General features: G+C 43.0%; 1 protein-coding gene across 6 annotated transcripts in view; it reads right to left on the minus strand.

Annotated features, from left to right (window-relative positions):
* Positions 1 to 16276, minus strand: part of ncanb (neurocan b) — a 217655-nt gene that overhangs the window by 103679 nt on the left and 97700 nt on the right. For all 6 annotated transcript variants that reach the window (XM_037768872.1, XM_037768870.1, XM_037768871.1 and 3 more), the window contains 4 exons: positions 12618 to 12847; positions 12354 to 12522; positions 6984 to 7158; positions 4023 to 4150 (listed from right to left, as the gene is read on the minus strand). In XM_037768872.1, coding sequence (XP_037624800.1) covers positions 4023 to 4150; positions 6984 to 7158; positions 12354 to 12522; positions 12618 to 12847 — 702 coding nt within the window. The remainder of the gene's footprint in view (positions 1 to 4022; positions 4151 to 6983; positions 7159 to 12353; positions 12523 to 12617; positions 12848 to 16276) is intronic.

Here is a 16276-nt window from a genome sequence, read left to right on the forward strand (position 1 = left end):
AGGAGAAGACGGAGAAGAGAGACAAGGAGTTCAGTTTAGTGTGTTACAGAGCACGGCTGAGAGACTGAAGGCGTTTAAGCCCTAAGATCGTCTTTGTTGAGTTGGCTTATGATTGTAGGTTTCCAAGAGTTAGTTTTGCAGTTTGTTTGGATGTACAAAGTGATGGTTTTATGAAATGTGTGTGTGCCTGAGTCTGTCAGTGTCTTCTTTTACTTTAAAGGCAATAAGTTCTAGCCATTTTCTCTTTCTCCTTTGTCAACTTTGCCAAAGCAATAAGAGGTGCAGACTTGAAGTAGTGTGATAAAAGAAAAGTTTCACTTGCTATGCATGAGAGTGCACTTTATTTTTTGCATAAAAGTAATAAAAAAAGCATCAGCGATTCAAAGAACGGACTATATAAAGACAGTTCTTTGAATTCAAAGCAGTTGCAAGTACACAGAATGAAGGAGGAGAAGAAAGGAGAAGCTGAAGAGAGAGGTGGGGTTGATGTGGATAAAATAGTGATGTAAAAATAGGGCCTTAGTAAGCCAGACAGAGAGGGTTCAAGAGGACCACTGTGTCTGCGCAGCACAAATAAAATGATATGATCAGAGAATCCACTGGCAGTTCAGTTTGTGATGAAAAAAATATGAGCTGGAGGAGTGGACAGTGGGAATGAGGAACGCAGAACAGATGAAGTTCGATATGAGCATCCAGGAGTTTTTATGCCAAGAGCAAAGAACGGTGCTGCTGATTTATTGAACTCAGAAGAGGAGGTAAAGGGTGAAGATGCGGACAACATGAAAAAAAAGAGGCTGAATGGGATTATGGGAAGAGTGATGTGTGAGAAGAAATCCTAGAAGATGACTAAGATATTTATTGGAAGCCTGGTGAAAAGATGCTCATTAATACTGATTTATGATGAAATAAAAAAAGAAATTACTACTCAGTTTAAGTCATTTTTGTGCATACTGTATTTCTAAAACTCTTACTAAGAATTTGACTAAATTAACCACCTGAGATCCACAATAGACCCGTTTTTGCCTATTTTAGGGGGGTGCAGGGGGTCTTTAGGGGGAGATAGCAGGTCAACAGTAGATGTCACATAGAAGTGGTGAACATCATCTGAAAGCTGGGAGCATGAAGGTTAATTTGAGATGCTGCTCAGCACTGAGTGTCAAGTTGTTCTAGTCATAAATCTGAAATAAACAGGAATTAATTAATTATTTAAAATGAATTGTGAAACTGTGTAAGGGTTTAGAACATTAAGATAGAAGTATACAATGGCCATCCCCATGCTTTTTTATGACTCATAAGTTGTCGCAGCAAGTTTTGGGTTGATGCCATTTGTTACACAGATTTGGTGCTAAATTTAAGCATTTTTTACCACTCGAGAATTGATAAAAATGATCAATAATCCCTCCAAAATACCACATTAAGACACCGAGACCTTGGGGAATACCATAGAAAAAGCTATGCAGGTACCAAAAACTTTTGACATTTGGAGATTTCTGCAAGAATTGCATTTTTCGGTGATGGGATGGTGAGCACTTCTGTTGTGGAAACTGCTCAGAAACCCCCTTATTGTCAATCTACCTAGGAAAGCTATCCATCCTCTGAAAGCTCTAGGTCTTTAGTTTGTTGTTGTAAAGTTTCATGAGGCTATGATTATCCTAGAGGTCACCACAGGTCATTTTATACAGTGAGGTCAAGTTTAAAAAAATGGTTTCAATAAATGAAATGGCTACTATGGGGACTAACATCATCACACATGAATACAATTAGGCTCATTGGATCCACAAGTGTCTCAGCTTCACAGTGAAACACAATTTATGAAATTCCAAGACTGTTTAGCGACCCCAGTATGCAGAAATATTCAAAGACATCATTTTTAGAATAGGCGAAAATAACACATTTATACTGCATTAAAAAAACTACATTGTTTTAGCCCCACACTGCATGTGATTATCATAAAGTGGGCATGTCTGTAAAGGAGAGACTCGTGGGTACCCATAGACCCCATTTTCATTCACATATCTTGAGGTCAGATGTCAAGCGACCCCTTTGAAAATGGCCATGCCAGTTTTCCTCTCCAAAATTTAGCCCAACTTTGGAGCGTTATTCAGCCTCCTTCCTCTGAAAGACAGTAAAGTCGGTTCCTACAGTAAACCAAACCATGCTGAAATCTATATAGAGATAGAGAAATGTAAAGTTAAAGATCTGTTGCACTACATGGTTGTGTATTGTACAACAAAGCTTATTAATTCAGCTTCTAGTTGTTCTTTTCTTTACAGAATAAGAGCGGAAAACACCAGCTATGTATCAGCCAGTAATTTGAGTTTGATTGAAAATAATGATCTGCTGATTGTTTCAATCAGGTTGTTAATTAAATTGTAAACTGCTGGATACAAAGTCTGCAGGTGGTCATGCAATCTTCTCTGCTCAGCATCTCAGTCACATACAGGGTGTTCATATCTATAAAAAGCTCTGGTACTGTACCTGCTACTACTATTATGTTTAATAACAGTTGTGGCCGTACCACCTCACAGTAAGTGACCCAGAAAGACTAACCCCTGTAGTGTCTCTGATTGTGCTGTTTAAATAACCTGCTGTGCTTATGATTATTCATGGAATATGTAAATATCACAAACCCCTAACAATATTTCAATCAGTCCACTGTTGCGGACTTGATGATGATGTGAATGTAGAATATGTGCAGCGTTATTTGGCGTTTAGCCAATAATGGTTTGCCCCCACAAGACCGGTCAAGACCACAACTGCGGTGGTCTTGAATCACTAAATTGTCGGTTAAAATCATTACTGTGAAGGACAATTCCAACACATAAAATTCACCTCTGCAATGTCTTTCGATTATTTTATCAAGACACTCCTTGTGGTACACGTCTACATATAGAGTATATATGACAATAAAAGAGGTGAATGAAGAGGAGTCTTCATTTGTTTTCTGTGGGTGTTTTTATGGGAATGTGGATCTTCCAGATTAATTTTAGGAGTGCCCCTGGTTTGCGTGTTCCACAATTTATCGTAAGTGTGTAATGCAATGTGGGACTCGCACTGGTCTGGTCTGGGTCTTGACTCGGTCCCGCCCTGCCTTGGTCATGGTCTTAACCTGGTCTTAACCCACTAAAGGTCTATGGGGAAAAAGTCATTTTGGGCCTAATGGCATCACGCGATGGACACGGAAGTTGTAATTGTAGTTTGGCCACTACGAAAATTTGCTTCAAAGCCTGGCGCTCTTCCTGAGGGCTTGGACTGTGCCCAGTAGCACCTTAACTGTTTACTAAGCCCCACCCCTTAGTAACTGTTGCTACACCTGTACTCAGTGTGTTTATGAAGTTAACAGTAGCGTTATAGCTGTGAACGTAGCAGTGCAGTGTGTACACTTAAGACTGTCAGTGAATAAATGCTAAACCTCCCAAGCCAAGTTCCCGTGTCTTGCTTGTCACCTTGCTGACTAAAGTGAAGGGGGTTAGCCCCGAAGCCAGCGACAACTTCGGCTCATGCCTCGTTTCCACACAGTTTTGTTTTGTGTACGTAAATAGTTTACGGAGTATGTCCCCTAGTGTTCAACGCAAGGAAATGCATCTCTTTACGGATGGATAGAAATGGGAGTCAAGTTAATTAAATTGATGTTTTTCGCTGTTTTGTGAAATATTTTGTTAAAAGACGTATGAACCACTATCAATTCACTCTATATGTTACACAGCTAGCAAGCCAACACTTGCAGCTTATGTTAGAAGAGATAAACAGCCTGTGGTATTGCAGAAGTAACATTTTAGGATAACACTACTGACCCACTTAGCTTTTGCCTGCAGGAGGTTGTAACATGACAGTTGGACTCAATACTTTCTCTCTTTCACCCTCTCTGCTTCCACGACCTCTCCTCTCCTGCTGCCCCCTTCCATTCTGTGCTAACAGAGTATTAAGTCGTGGTCACAGCGTTCTCGCGCTGCACACCCCACGGCTTAGTGGACCCATGCATGACTAAACCCAAATGTATGGTGGGAGCTCCTGACTCCTACCTTGAAGCTGCTTAGCAAAGCAGTAGACATCAAACAGCTCATCAGGGGACCTATCGCCGTAGTTACGGACTCCAGGTGAGTCCTCGCGATCGCCATAGCAACCGGGCCGGGGCGACTGGATGGGATACCTGCGGAGAAAACCGAGAGACAGGGATGGAGAGAGTGAGTGAGAGAAACAGAGAGGGAGATTAATAAAGCCTAACCATGAAAAAGGCAGCCACAGACAAAGTTGGCTCCCCGGGGATGAGTCTGTGTTCACACGAATACAAAATAAGATGAAAACTGAGCTACACTTTTATCATCCCCTGCCCTGAATACAATGAGTTTAAGTATATATCTCTCCCAGAGATTACCCAAATACATTACCCGAAGAATAACGAAAAAAATAAACACATAAATATCCCCCCCCTGAAACTGGCTGAAATGCCACAGCGAGTTATACAGTAACATTCATTACATGTCACAACAACCTCAGGACAACAACTAGAAAGCATTTCAATGGATACAATATCCTGCTTCCTATAATTATTCTGCCCTCAGTGTGAGTTTCACAGAAAAATTACCCTACTACTTTAACTGTTTCGAAATGTGTTTACATTCCAGTATTCCAGTAATGCTTCAGCTTTAGAGAGAGAGAGAGAGACAGAAAGGTAGAGGTAGGAAGTCAAGGAGAGGTTAAAAGAATCAGGAATTCCTTCAGTGGCTTGGCATGCCTGCGGGGCTGAGAAAACAGCGATCTATATTCAGGCTCCAACTGAGCAATTATTCCAAGAGAACATTGATTCAAGCAGCACCAGGGCACAGGCAAAGAGGCTGATTAAAAGATTACGCTGGGCATACAGGGACTTATGAAGTTCCAGGAACAGACATAATAGGGAAATGCACAAACACACACAATCAAACACGCATGCAGAAGACGCACACCATGCCTGCATATAACCATAACGTGCTCTTCTTTATGCAGCAACCTGTTTTCATCAGAGTAGAACAAGAGAGCTAAGTCTTGTAGTGTCTCTGGCCTCAGCCTCTTTCTTTCTGCTTGGTGGCTGATGAAGCGATGGCTGATGTCTGTATTTTTTCCACCGTATTAATTGGACACTTTCCTCCTGGCTGATGTGCAGTCGGAGCCTCCTGGATCTGAACCAATTAGATAACTCCCGAGTGAAAACAACAGCGTAGGACGGAAGGAGAGAAAAGAAATAGGAGAAGGAAGCCGCGCCGCAGGAAGGTTGTGAAAAACTGTCAGGAAGACAACAGTCAATCTGCTTGAGCAACAGCGATTTGAAATTAAAATTGTAGATATGGAGAACACTGCTGAGAGAGGCGAGCTCTGACTGGTAATGTTAAGAGGGACTTTATGGAAGGTGGCAGGCTGAGGCACACGCAGCCGCCTGACAGACAGCTCAGAGGGGGCCGATAACAGCCGTTCCAGTGTGCAAACAAGCAATTAGGTCCAATTATGCTGCACAGTTTTGTGTTTATAAAACCTCCAAAAAGATCTAAATGGCTTGCACACTGCCATGCTTCATAATTCTTCTTCTAAGTTCTCTGTTTTTAGACATATTTTTAGCAGCAGAGTGCATTTATTTTTGTTACAATGTTTGATCATGTGGCAAATTATCAAAAAATATTAGGCTGAAACAACTGTCTGATAGAGGTTTTAAAAATAGCAGCCTGGTCCAACAAACAAAAGCTGCAAGCAAACCTGCTACTTTAAGACCAAGACTGCTAGTTACTATGTAGTGCAGGATATTCAGATGCAGCTGTAATGTACATTATAATTAGGGACTATAGGAGGAATGTTCTGACCATGGGTCTCAGATTTAATTGGCCTCTCAGCTATCATTAAATCAAAGGAATAATCTCACAGCATTTAAAAAAAATGTCTACTGAACTCATAATTGTGTTCAATGCTGCCAGAACCAAAGATATTGCCCTGTTTCACAGTAGTAACCATAGTGACAGTAAAGAGTGTCTTCTCTTGAGAGTTATTCCAACAACAACAAATTATAGCTTTTACAGAGACGTTTGAAAACGCTGTTGATCCCGTTTTAGTTTTAAAACTTTTAAACCTTTGAAACGATGACGCAGACACCCACGTTTGCTTCTTGATTGGGTCTTATCAGCCTCGACCACAAGTGGTTGATGTCAACATGGATAATGAATTACAAGCATTGCTGACCTTATTGTCTCCGCTAGCAGCTGTAGTGCAGTCATATTCTGCATTTTATAATGCTTCTACTGCCTACATGCGCAGGAGGCAAGCTATTATTCGAGCGATATGCGACAATGCCTGCGTCTAGCGCATGGATGTATTATTAGAACTGGATACCGGACCCCGAGATGGCGCCTATTCATTCCAATGTGAATTGCTCGCCTGGCGCATTTGCCAAAAAAGTTTTCTAGCTTACGGGTTTACTTCCGGGTTATGCAGCCCACTTAATATGCGCAGTAGTGTTTCTCCCGCTTGTACACGAGGTCCCGCTTGCCCCATAGACTTTGCATTGTGATGACTTTTGAACCGCTTTTCTCAGCTCTAGGAAAGTTTTACAAATATGAAACCTCCACGGATCAAAAATTCAGACTAGAAAGAGTCATAATCAAACTTGTTTGCAGTTCAAAATGTCCTGTCAACAGTTTTACAGATGTCTTTTTTACAATGGCGGTCTACAGAGAAAATAATTTTTGGGCCTTAGGGATTTTTCGCCGCAATGCTACGAGTGACCACTGGAAAAGTTGGAAGCAAGTCTGAGCGGCGGCACCGCATATGGTCCAGCAGCAACAGTAAATCTGTTTCCTGTTTACACTGGCACGCGCATGCCCAGTATAGCCTCCGTGAATAGTCATGTGATATGCGTTTTCAGGCGTGGTAGTATGGACGAACATTATTTCTGAAATGGCGCTAAAACACTTGTATCAGTGTGTGGATGTAGCCTAAGTATGCAGAGTTTTTAACCTCACCGTACAGTCTGGTCAGACAGCCAGCCGGCATCACAGTTGTCATATCCATCAGCAAAGGTAGCCAGCAGCTGGCCTGGTGTTGCGATGACTGCTGAGTTCTCCACGCACACTCTCTTGGCGTCAGCGAAGGACAGGGCGTAGCGGTCATGAGGGGCCCGGTAGTGAAATACCACACCTGGAAGCAGAAGAGATACAGCGATGTGATATGAAGTAGGGAGGATACTCCAAAAAACTAATCGCATGAATTTTATGACCCGCAACCTCTGGGTCACAGAAATATTTATGAACTGCAACCTTGAAGCATTAAAACATGATGTACACGCTCACAGAAACATAAACACAGAGCCCTCTAGACATCCACATCATGTACTGACAATGTTCCGTGTGTGTAGGAGGAGACAACAGCATTCAGGTTCAGCAACCTGCGTACGCGAGTCTCATTTGCATCAGACAGTCGGTCGGCTTATCATTAGAGAAAAAGAGATGTTGCCCTTGGATACAGAGTGTGACAAACAGTGGTGATGTTTATTTTACTGCTTTAACAGTACACACACACAATGTCACCCTGCTGCTGCCACCGCCACACTCGTGATGGAAAAGACAAAGAAGGCAAACATGGAAATAGAGATACACTCCATTCAAGGAGATGCATATATTATATGCATATATTGAGCCACAGAGACAGAAAGAGAGGGTGAGAGGTAGACAGGAATACAAAAAAGTGAGGGAAAAAATTGGACGTCGCGAAAAAACTGGGAACAAAGTGAGACACAATTCCCTTAGCTGTGAAAGAGGGCATATATTCCACTTAAATGGGAAGGGAATAGCTTCAGAAGTGTCCATCTAGCGTTCCCTCACCTCCCACCTCTGCCTGCCATTCACGCAGTGCTGCTCCCCTGAGGTGCATCCGGCGACATGAAAGCTACTGGGCGTCTGGCTACTAACACGGCTCCTTTATCTTCACTGGCTTTGTCTGGGAGAGTGACAGAGATTCCTGCGAGATGGAGGCCTGAATGGCAATTTGAGCATTAGCACTCCAGGCTATGGTCGAAGAAAGCAGACAGGGCCATGTGTGTGTGTGTGTGTGTGTGTGTGTGACACGCTTCCCACAATCCCAGCAGTCCATCGCGCCATTCTGTCATCTCAGTCTTATTGTAGAGCAGAGACCCTCTCTCTTTTTTTTGGCTCCGTTTCTTTTCTCCTAATTTCTCAGTTTTCCATCCTCTCTCCTTGGAGGCTGTGGAATCTTGTCCAAACAGAGATGCTTGCTCGCTGGCTAATACGTACACTAGAGAGACAAATGGGTTTCCTCTCAGTATGGGAAACCCGGTCCTATTCCACATGAGGGTTGAATGCCCAATACCTCATGCCTCTATTTTTACCCTCTGTATCTTCACACTTCCCCACACACCAGTCTCCAGAGGGAAGTACAGGAAGGCACTATTTTGTGGGTAGGCCCAATGCTTTATGTCTGGCCCCATTGTAGCACTGTTGAGCAGTTGGTGTCCCTTGGCAATATTGTTTAGTACACTACACTGCATTACAACTCCTACAGTATAACATTTACTTTGTTTAAAGTCAAACTGATTCTGAATTCTCCTCACTTTTTGTGTACGAAAGTATAACTATAATGATACTACAGCTATGGTGTGTATCTCTCCATTTTTCAAAAGCAGATAAACCTGTATTTAGACGGATTTGTAGAAATATTTGCGGTGTCTCAATTCACATTATTTCGTACTTACACTTGCTACTTGCATAAGTGCGTTCATGCTGACAAGTATGGCAAAATACAGTGCACTATAAGTACCTGGAAGGTGATTTTTCTCCAGTTTTCAATACAATTGTCAAGTGAGCAAACACGGCGGTAGAATTTTGGCAGGCGACAATCGCTGTCAAATGTTGGCGGTAAAGCTCCATCCGGATGCAATTTGCAATTTGATTGCGGCTGCAGTCCAGAGTAGAAGAGTAATAAACTGTATATTACTCGTTTTGCCAACGAGCAAAACAAAAATGCAGTAGTATAATGCTTACTGCCATTTTTACTCTTAGATGCCATTGGAAATATTTGTACTATCTAACATGTCCACCTAAATACTTCAGACCAGTTTGATAAACGGAAACACATTTCAATTTAAATCATGATAACACCAATTTGTTTTGCTCTAGTATTCCGGGTGCTTTGTAATCAGATGTCGCTTTAGCTTGGCCGGCTTCATGGCTTCGTTCGCTAGCACCTGAAAACTCATGACGCATTTTGGTCTCCCGTCGCTGTCGCTCGATATAACTGTTGTCATATGTTCTCCATTTAGCTAGTTTGGGCTGAGCGTAGCTTGACGATTTGGACAGACTCAAATATTTGTCAATGCTCACCAGCTAGCTAGCTGGCTAATAAGCTAAGCAGCAGCAGGAACGGTTTGTTGCGCCCTGAGTGAAGTGACTGATTCATGACAGATTAACGTGATGTGTCACAATCATATCAGAGTTTCTATTGGCCCAAAGCTATCGTGGGTGGTAGTAATGGACACAATATGCTGGTTTTATTGCAGAAAATGGTCCCCATCTGTAGATATGTACTTTTTAATGATACCGCACTATTTATTTTATTTATAGCTATAATGTATAGCTGATTATTTCGCAGACCCCCTGACAGAGTGCCAGAGACCCCTGGGGGTCCCCGGACCCCACTTTGAGAATCACTGCAGTACGTTTCCCTATACGCTAGCCTGTGATTTGAATCTACAAATCTAACGTTATATATATATGCTTTGTTTCACCACACCCAGTGCTGATTTACCATCTATTGTCCTCACACCAGTTAATAGTGGGCAGCCATATCTCACCACGGACATCGGCTGACACAGCTCTCATTGGCACTGTAACTCTAATTGGTGAGACACAGCCAATTGACCAGTCAATATGTGCCAAGAGAAAGAAAGGAAATGGAGACTAAACAAGGAGCGAGTAAGACAGAGGCAGCAGGGGAGAAATTAGGAAAGAGATGGCAAGAGAGGAAGGACATCTCATCGGGGCTTAGGCACACACAAATTACTCTATGGGAGAAGAGCAGTGTGGATTAATATGATATTGATATAGCCGAGCAGTATCAATACCTGCTAATTAATACGTTAAGCACTCAGTAGAATTAGTGTGAGGACGGCTGTGGTCTGCCATGTAGCGTGACTGCCAATTAAGACTAAGCCCTGGAGATGGCTAGTCCTCGCCAGCTACGTAATTGGTTTCTCTGAAGGAGTGGTTTTCATAGCGTGTTAATCGATTGGCCAAGAGGGGGAGGATGCAGGGTCGCCCATGCATTGTGACAGGGGTCTTGCTTACTAAATGCAGGCTGCTCTTTATGGAGAAAGATGATGCGCTTCGCTTGCTTGAGAAAACCAGACAGCAGCTTTGTTCAAATACTGAAATTATAAAGACACAGCGGCCTGTACAAACGCGCACACACAAAAGTTCCCACACAAGCTTGCATTTATTCACATCTAAGCTATATATGCAGGCAATGGAGTGGAGACTATCTGTGTTACTCTCAATGACAGACGATGCAGCCATTGTAGCGTGCTGTGTCTGGGTCAAAGAATAAGGCTATTGGGCCTTTAGAGCTGCTGGTAGCAACACTAGCATGGATTTGTAATAGCGGCAGCATAGCGTGCAGCGGCTAATGCGTTGTATGATTCCCTGTAGTCATTATGATAATAGCTTATTATTAAAAATAGTGAGTGACCTGGAAAAAATCTGATGAAAGCTCTGCAGCTAAAATACCCTGACAAAGTAATTATGGTTCTACTACAGTGAGCTACCTCCAGGTGGTCTGGTAATTCCACAAATACTGGTGTCCTGGATACAGATAATGCAGTAAATGGTTTGCCCATTTAGTTAAGCCACCGAGAGCCATACAAAGCGCTCGGAGTAACACTATTTGACAACAGCAAACACTGCTGGGATCCTACCTTATTGGGTTCATTAGGCTTTCAGTGCATGAACAGCACCTGAGTGGCCCAGGTCAATGATGTTTAATGTGTTCTAGTTCCTTCACCTTTTCCACATCATGATACACTTTACAGTAAACAACCTTGGGTGTAATGACTGTATTAGCCTAACATGGAAAACAAGGTCATTATTATTCATAGCGGCAGACCTTGAGAACAATGGGAGAGCTGTACTCAACCGAAGAGTGGAGTGTTGATTCGAAACACAAAGTTGTGTAGGTGGAAACATGTATAAGGCCTAGAATGAAGTGCCGTGTTAATTACTTTGTGTGTCACCACTCATTAGTTGATGGTATTATTAAATCTGCAACGAGTTGATGCTGAATCACAGAAATAATCACAGAAATAATGAGGTTTGTGAGGGTAGTAGCAGATTCTTGCTTGCTCGCTCTTTCTCTCTCTATTCCAATAACGCCTTAGTGGTGCGACTGTCCAGTGTTAATAATGTTGTACGACACATTACAATATACAGCTAGATTAAAACAAATCCCGCTACGGGTGCTTATACTTGCTAAATAATGACGGAAAGTGGATTACATTTTCATTAACTCAGAACCCATCTTGGTCATCGTTACCATCGTTGTCCCTCAGCTCACATGTTGAAAGGTTTAGCTAGCAAAAGATACCTCCTCAAGGAATATTTAAAATGTTCTCTATTAACAGGCAGATTCATGTTTTCTGTTTGCAATCTCTTAAATATAACTAAAATTCCTAGTTTGGGTTTGATTTAAATGATATCTTTTATGATAACTGGTCAAGGCTGTGTTGGTTTATTTGCAATACACCTCTCCTCTGTCAGTAAAGTTTTAACTTCTGAAATATACACTTACCGGTCACTTTATTAGGTACAACGTGTACCTAATAAAGTGGCCGGTGCTAGTACCGGGTGGTCTTCTGCTGCTGTAGCCCAGCTGCTTCAAGGTTCGACGTGTTGTGCGTTCAGAGATGGTATTCTGCATACCTTGGTTGTAACGAGTGGTTATTTGAGTTACTGTTGCCTTTCTATCATCTCGAACCACTCTGCCCATTCTCCTCTGACCTCTGACATCAACAAGGCATTTCCGTCCACACAACTGCCGCTCACTGGACATTTCCTCTTTTTCGGACCATTCTCTGTAAACCCTAGAGATGGTTGTGCGTGAAAATCCCAGTAGATCAGCAGTTTTTTAAATACTGCCCGTCTGACTACTAATAGCATGTTTCCTCAAAATGTCAACCAAATGTATTTTTATCTCCAGGTCCTTGAGATAAATACAGTTTTATTACACTATGCAAAACATCCTGATGTTTGTTTAGTGCTATGTTTGCTCTTGCATGATATTTCCCACCCCAAGTGTGACTTGATAAAATAAACTGTCATTTTATTTACCTGTGACGTCCAGGGGAACTGTGTCCTGCTCGTCACTGATGCCCACCACGACCTCACAGCGGTACAGACCAGAGTCGCTAGAACGGAGCCCTGACAGAGCAAGACTGGCGTTGTAGCGGTTCTCATTGTAACCAGGCAGCGTTACGCGACCCTGGAAGGCCTTCTTCACCTGAGGGAAGAGAGAGAGAGAGAGAGGGGAGTGGAAATTGGAGAACTAAAACATATTTTTTTTACATCACATATATTTCTCAGCCGTTATTGCACCTTGACCACGTTGTCTTTGGCCACTAGGACCGACTGTTCCTTCTGCAGACCGTCGGAGCCTCTCTGGCCCCAAACCTTGGTCCACTTGATCCTGGGGGGCTCATGGGATGAACTGGCACCGGGGCGGAGGGTGAAGAGGCAGGGGAGGAGAACGGTTTTGGACAGCTCCTCGCTAATGGTCTGATGGGTCACCTTCCGCATATTCACCACACTGTCGGCATTGGTTACGCCTGAGGAGAGGAGAGGAGAGGAGAGGAGAGGAGAGGAGGAGAGGAGAGGAGAAGACAATCAATGCCGTCTTGTAAATTAAGCCACAGGACGTTATTTCTCATTACGCTGAAAAGGCGTTAGTTAATTGCTTCTTGTTGGAGAAAACATGCTCTCCTTCAAGGTTCCTTTGTTCCATCAGATCCTCCTGGTTGTGGAGGAAAGGGGGAGGGAACAGAGGCTCATTGTGGCTCTCTGATTATCGGCCATTGATCCAGCAAACCATTATTGTGCTACCTGAACAGTGTGAGGCAGGGCTACACTGTGGAGGGAAGATATCAAAAGTACTTTCATACGCCATACATCAAACCTGTATGTGCATTATGGGATCAATATCAGCCACCTCTTTGCAGCTTAAAGTATTAGCACCACAATAGAAATACAAATATTACTTTCATCAAACACACTGATGACAGAGAGAAAGGGTATCATTATGAGAAATTCAGACTGCGGTGCATTTAGAGCTCTGGTTTCAGCCGTTTTGTTCAGCAAAAATTCTGCAATATTCCACTGCATTTTTCTTTGTTGTCTTCTCTCCCAACTCCTTTTACACCGGCAGAGTCATATCATGCATTATCATTATACTCTAATCCTGTGTCACCTTGCCTGAAGAGACAGAGGTGGCTCATTTACATTGCAGGGGTAGATGAGAATTCCACTCTTATAAAACAGTAATACAGGTTATCATGTCTGAGCTCTATCTGCTTCTGTTTATCCAGTGTGATTCACACAGTGTGTGAATGAGCTTTACCTGTAAAGCCTTAAGCCTAATCTGATTCTTTTCTACCTCCCTTATCAGTCACTATTCCCTTTCTTCTTACTACTGAGAATGCTGGCAAAAACATGCCACTATGTCTAATCGAATTTGTCCCTAAGCCCAGCATCAATGCATGCATTTTCAAGCAGCTAGCCTCGTTTTTTTTTAGCCACACTAGCAGCGTGGCTCTAGGAATAGCAATGACTGTCTGTTGGTCGGTCCACCACTTTGATCCAGACACCTTATGTAGCCCCACACTTTTTTTCACTTCTGATTTGAAGGCAGTTTTAGTGTTAGGCAGTGTTAGTTCTTCCGGTTTAGTGCTAGCAGTGCTATTAAGCAGTTCCACCTGATCGGACGGTTTTACCAGAGACGTTTTACAATCCCACATCCATCAGCCATCATTAACCGGGAGGACAACATACAGACTGGGGTGGATTAATGCACAGGTTGGCCTAGACTGCAGTCTACTATAGGGGCCCCATGTTTGTAAGGGCCCCAGATTGCCCAGATTACTTTTTATTATTTAAAGAGAAAAAAAAACAAAACTTTACCCCTACTGGCCCATAAGAAACATAACAAAATGTAAGCAGTTGATTGGGTAAATGTGGGACACTTCTACCCAATCGGCTGTCAATTTGGTTTTCAAATAATACGTCACTACTGGACAGAATAGTGGATGAAAGAAAATAGGATCACGGAGCACAAAAACGAAAAGCACAACGGGTGAAAGAACACCATGACCAAGATGTACTAAAGAAAATCCCTAAATTGACTAGATATTTCAAGGCTTAGATTAAAGGCTGTCTCAATGTGTGTGTGTGTGTGTGTGTGTATGCCAGTGCTCCCCGAGTGTGTATGTGTGGGCCGTGTAATATTCCTAGCAGGCTTTTATACATGGCACTAAATTACTTTTTTCTGGTCACGTTAAAGCATGATGAGTAAATGTGGGGGGCCCATGCAAAGAATAGCCTCGGGGCCGCCGACACCTTAATCTGCCACTGCATACGGAAATACCCTGAAATCACATATGAAGACATTTGTAGCGTCTCATGGTTTAAATGGCTCCGCTATGAGGAGCTACAAAAGCAGTGAAGCATATCAGTACACCGGCCGGTCAGCATATAAAAGCACGACGTTGTGTCATATATATGCCGGGTGTCGGGTAGACAAAGGTTCGCACTAGAGAGTTGAAATTTGAAACCCCTTCTAGCAGTGAGAGTAATTACAAAAACACTGTTGACATATGTATGCTGACCGGCTGGTCTCACACAGCCAGCAGCTCCGAAAACATTGACGCAAATTTCCAAATTGATTTGGTTAAACTGATCACATATCGGTCATCTAAATGGTTACTTTCTTGCCTGAAAAAAACCCCATTAAAACAGCTGTTTTTAAGGTTCAAAAACAGCTTTTTGGCAAGTAAAGGAGGATAACCATGGATGTACAGTATTAACACTGGTAACGAGCGATGCTCAGCAAAACAAAGGCACTTCCGCTCTAAACGGAAGTGAGAACACAACATGACGTAATGCGGAAGCACCCTAGTTCAGGCCATGGATGTATAAAGAGAACTGGATACAGCGTTGTAGGCGGACTCCCGTTCATTCCTATGAGATTTGCTCAGTGGCACATGAAGCCAAAATGGCTCAACTGCCGAGTGATAAAGTACCCGGATCATCCGGCGATCTTTCGCATCCATTGGGCCCATAGAGCAGCCGCAGTAGCGTTTCCTTTAACCTCGCCTCCCAGGCCTCGCTCCAGCCATCGGTCTGAGTCTCATTCACATGAACGAAGGAAGGGAAATACCTCTGGATTCAGCTATTAGTGCATTTTACCACTTTTAGGACCTAATGATTTAAATCAGGGCTATTCAAGTGTTCGTACTGGGAAGTTGATTTACCTCAAAAAACAATTATCGCTGATTTACAGATGTCTCTTTCCCAATGTAAGTCTATAGGAAAAAGTATTTTTGGGCCCAATGGCATCACATGACGGACACGGAAGTTGTAGCACCACTGTTTGGCCACTACGAGAATTTGCATCAAAGCCTGGCGCTCTTCCTGGGGGCTTGGTTCAGGCAAAGAATAAGGTGAATATATCTCGACAACTGTAAGAAGGACTGTAATGAAATTTAGTAAAGACATTCATGGTCCCCAGAGGATGAACCACAATGACTTTGATGATTTTTCCTCTTTTGCAACCACAAGGTTGACATTTGTGGTTTTGAGTGAAGCAAGATAAGACGAAGATGACTAAAGAAATGAAAGAATACAAAGAAGCACATGTAGGTGGGCGGAACGGTTGAACGGTGGAGAAAATTGAGCCTATTGATTTCTTTTCATTAGTGTCAGTTCGCACTGCACACTTTCCGTGTGTCCTGCTTCACTCCTGTTTTGATTGGATGCATGTTAAAGCGCTAGACACAGCAGGGACGGCCTGTCCTGTCTGTAATTACATGGCAGATTGGTTGAACAATGTTTTTTTCCAGCGGTCACAGGCACACCGCTGCGCGAGTCGCTCAACCTCTCCGTCCTTCTGTCTGTTCTGTCATTTTACTCCCCATCCCCTGCCATTCTCTTTTTTCCTCTTCCTCCCCCGCAGTACGGCCACCTGCCAGCTTTCAGATGAGCAT

The sequence above is a fragment of the Sebastes umbrosus genome, chromosome 5 (assembly GCF_015220745.1).
Source record: "Sebastes umbrosus isolate fSebUmb1 chromosome 5, fSebUmb1.pri, whole genome shotgun sequence".
Classification (NCBI taxonomy): Eukaryota; Metazoa; Chordata; class Actinopteri; order Perciformes; family Sebastidae; genus Sebastes; species Sebastes umbrosus.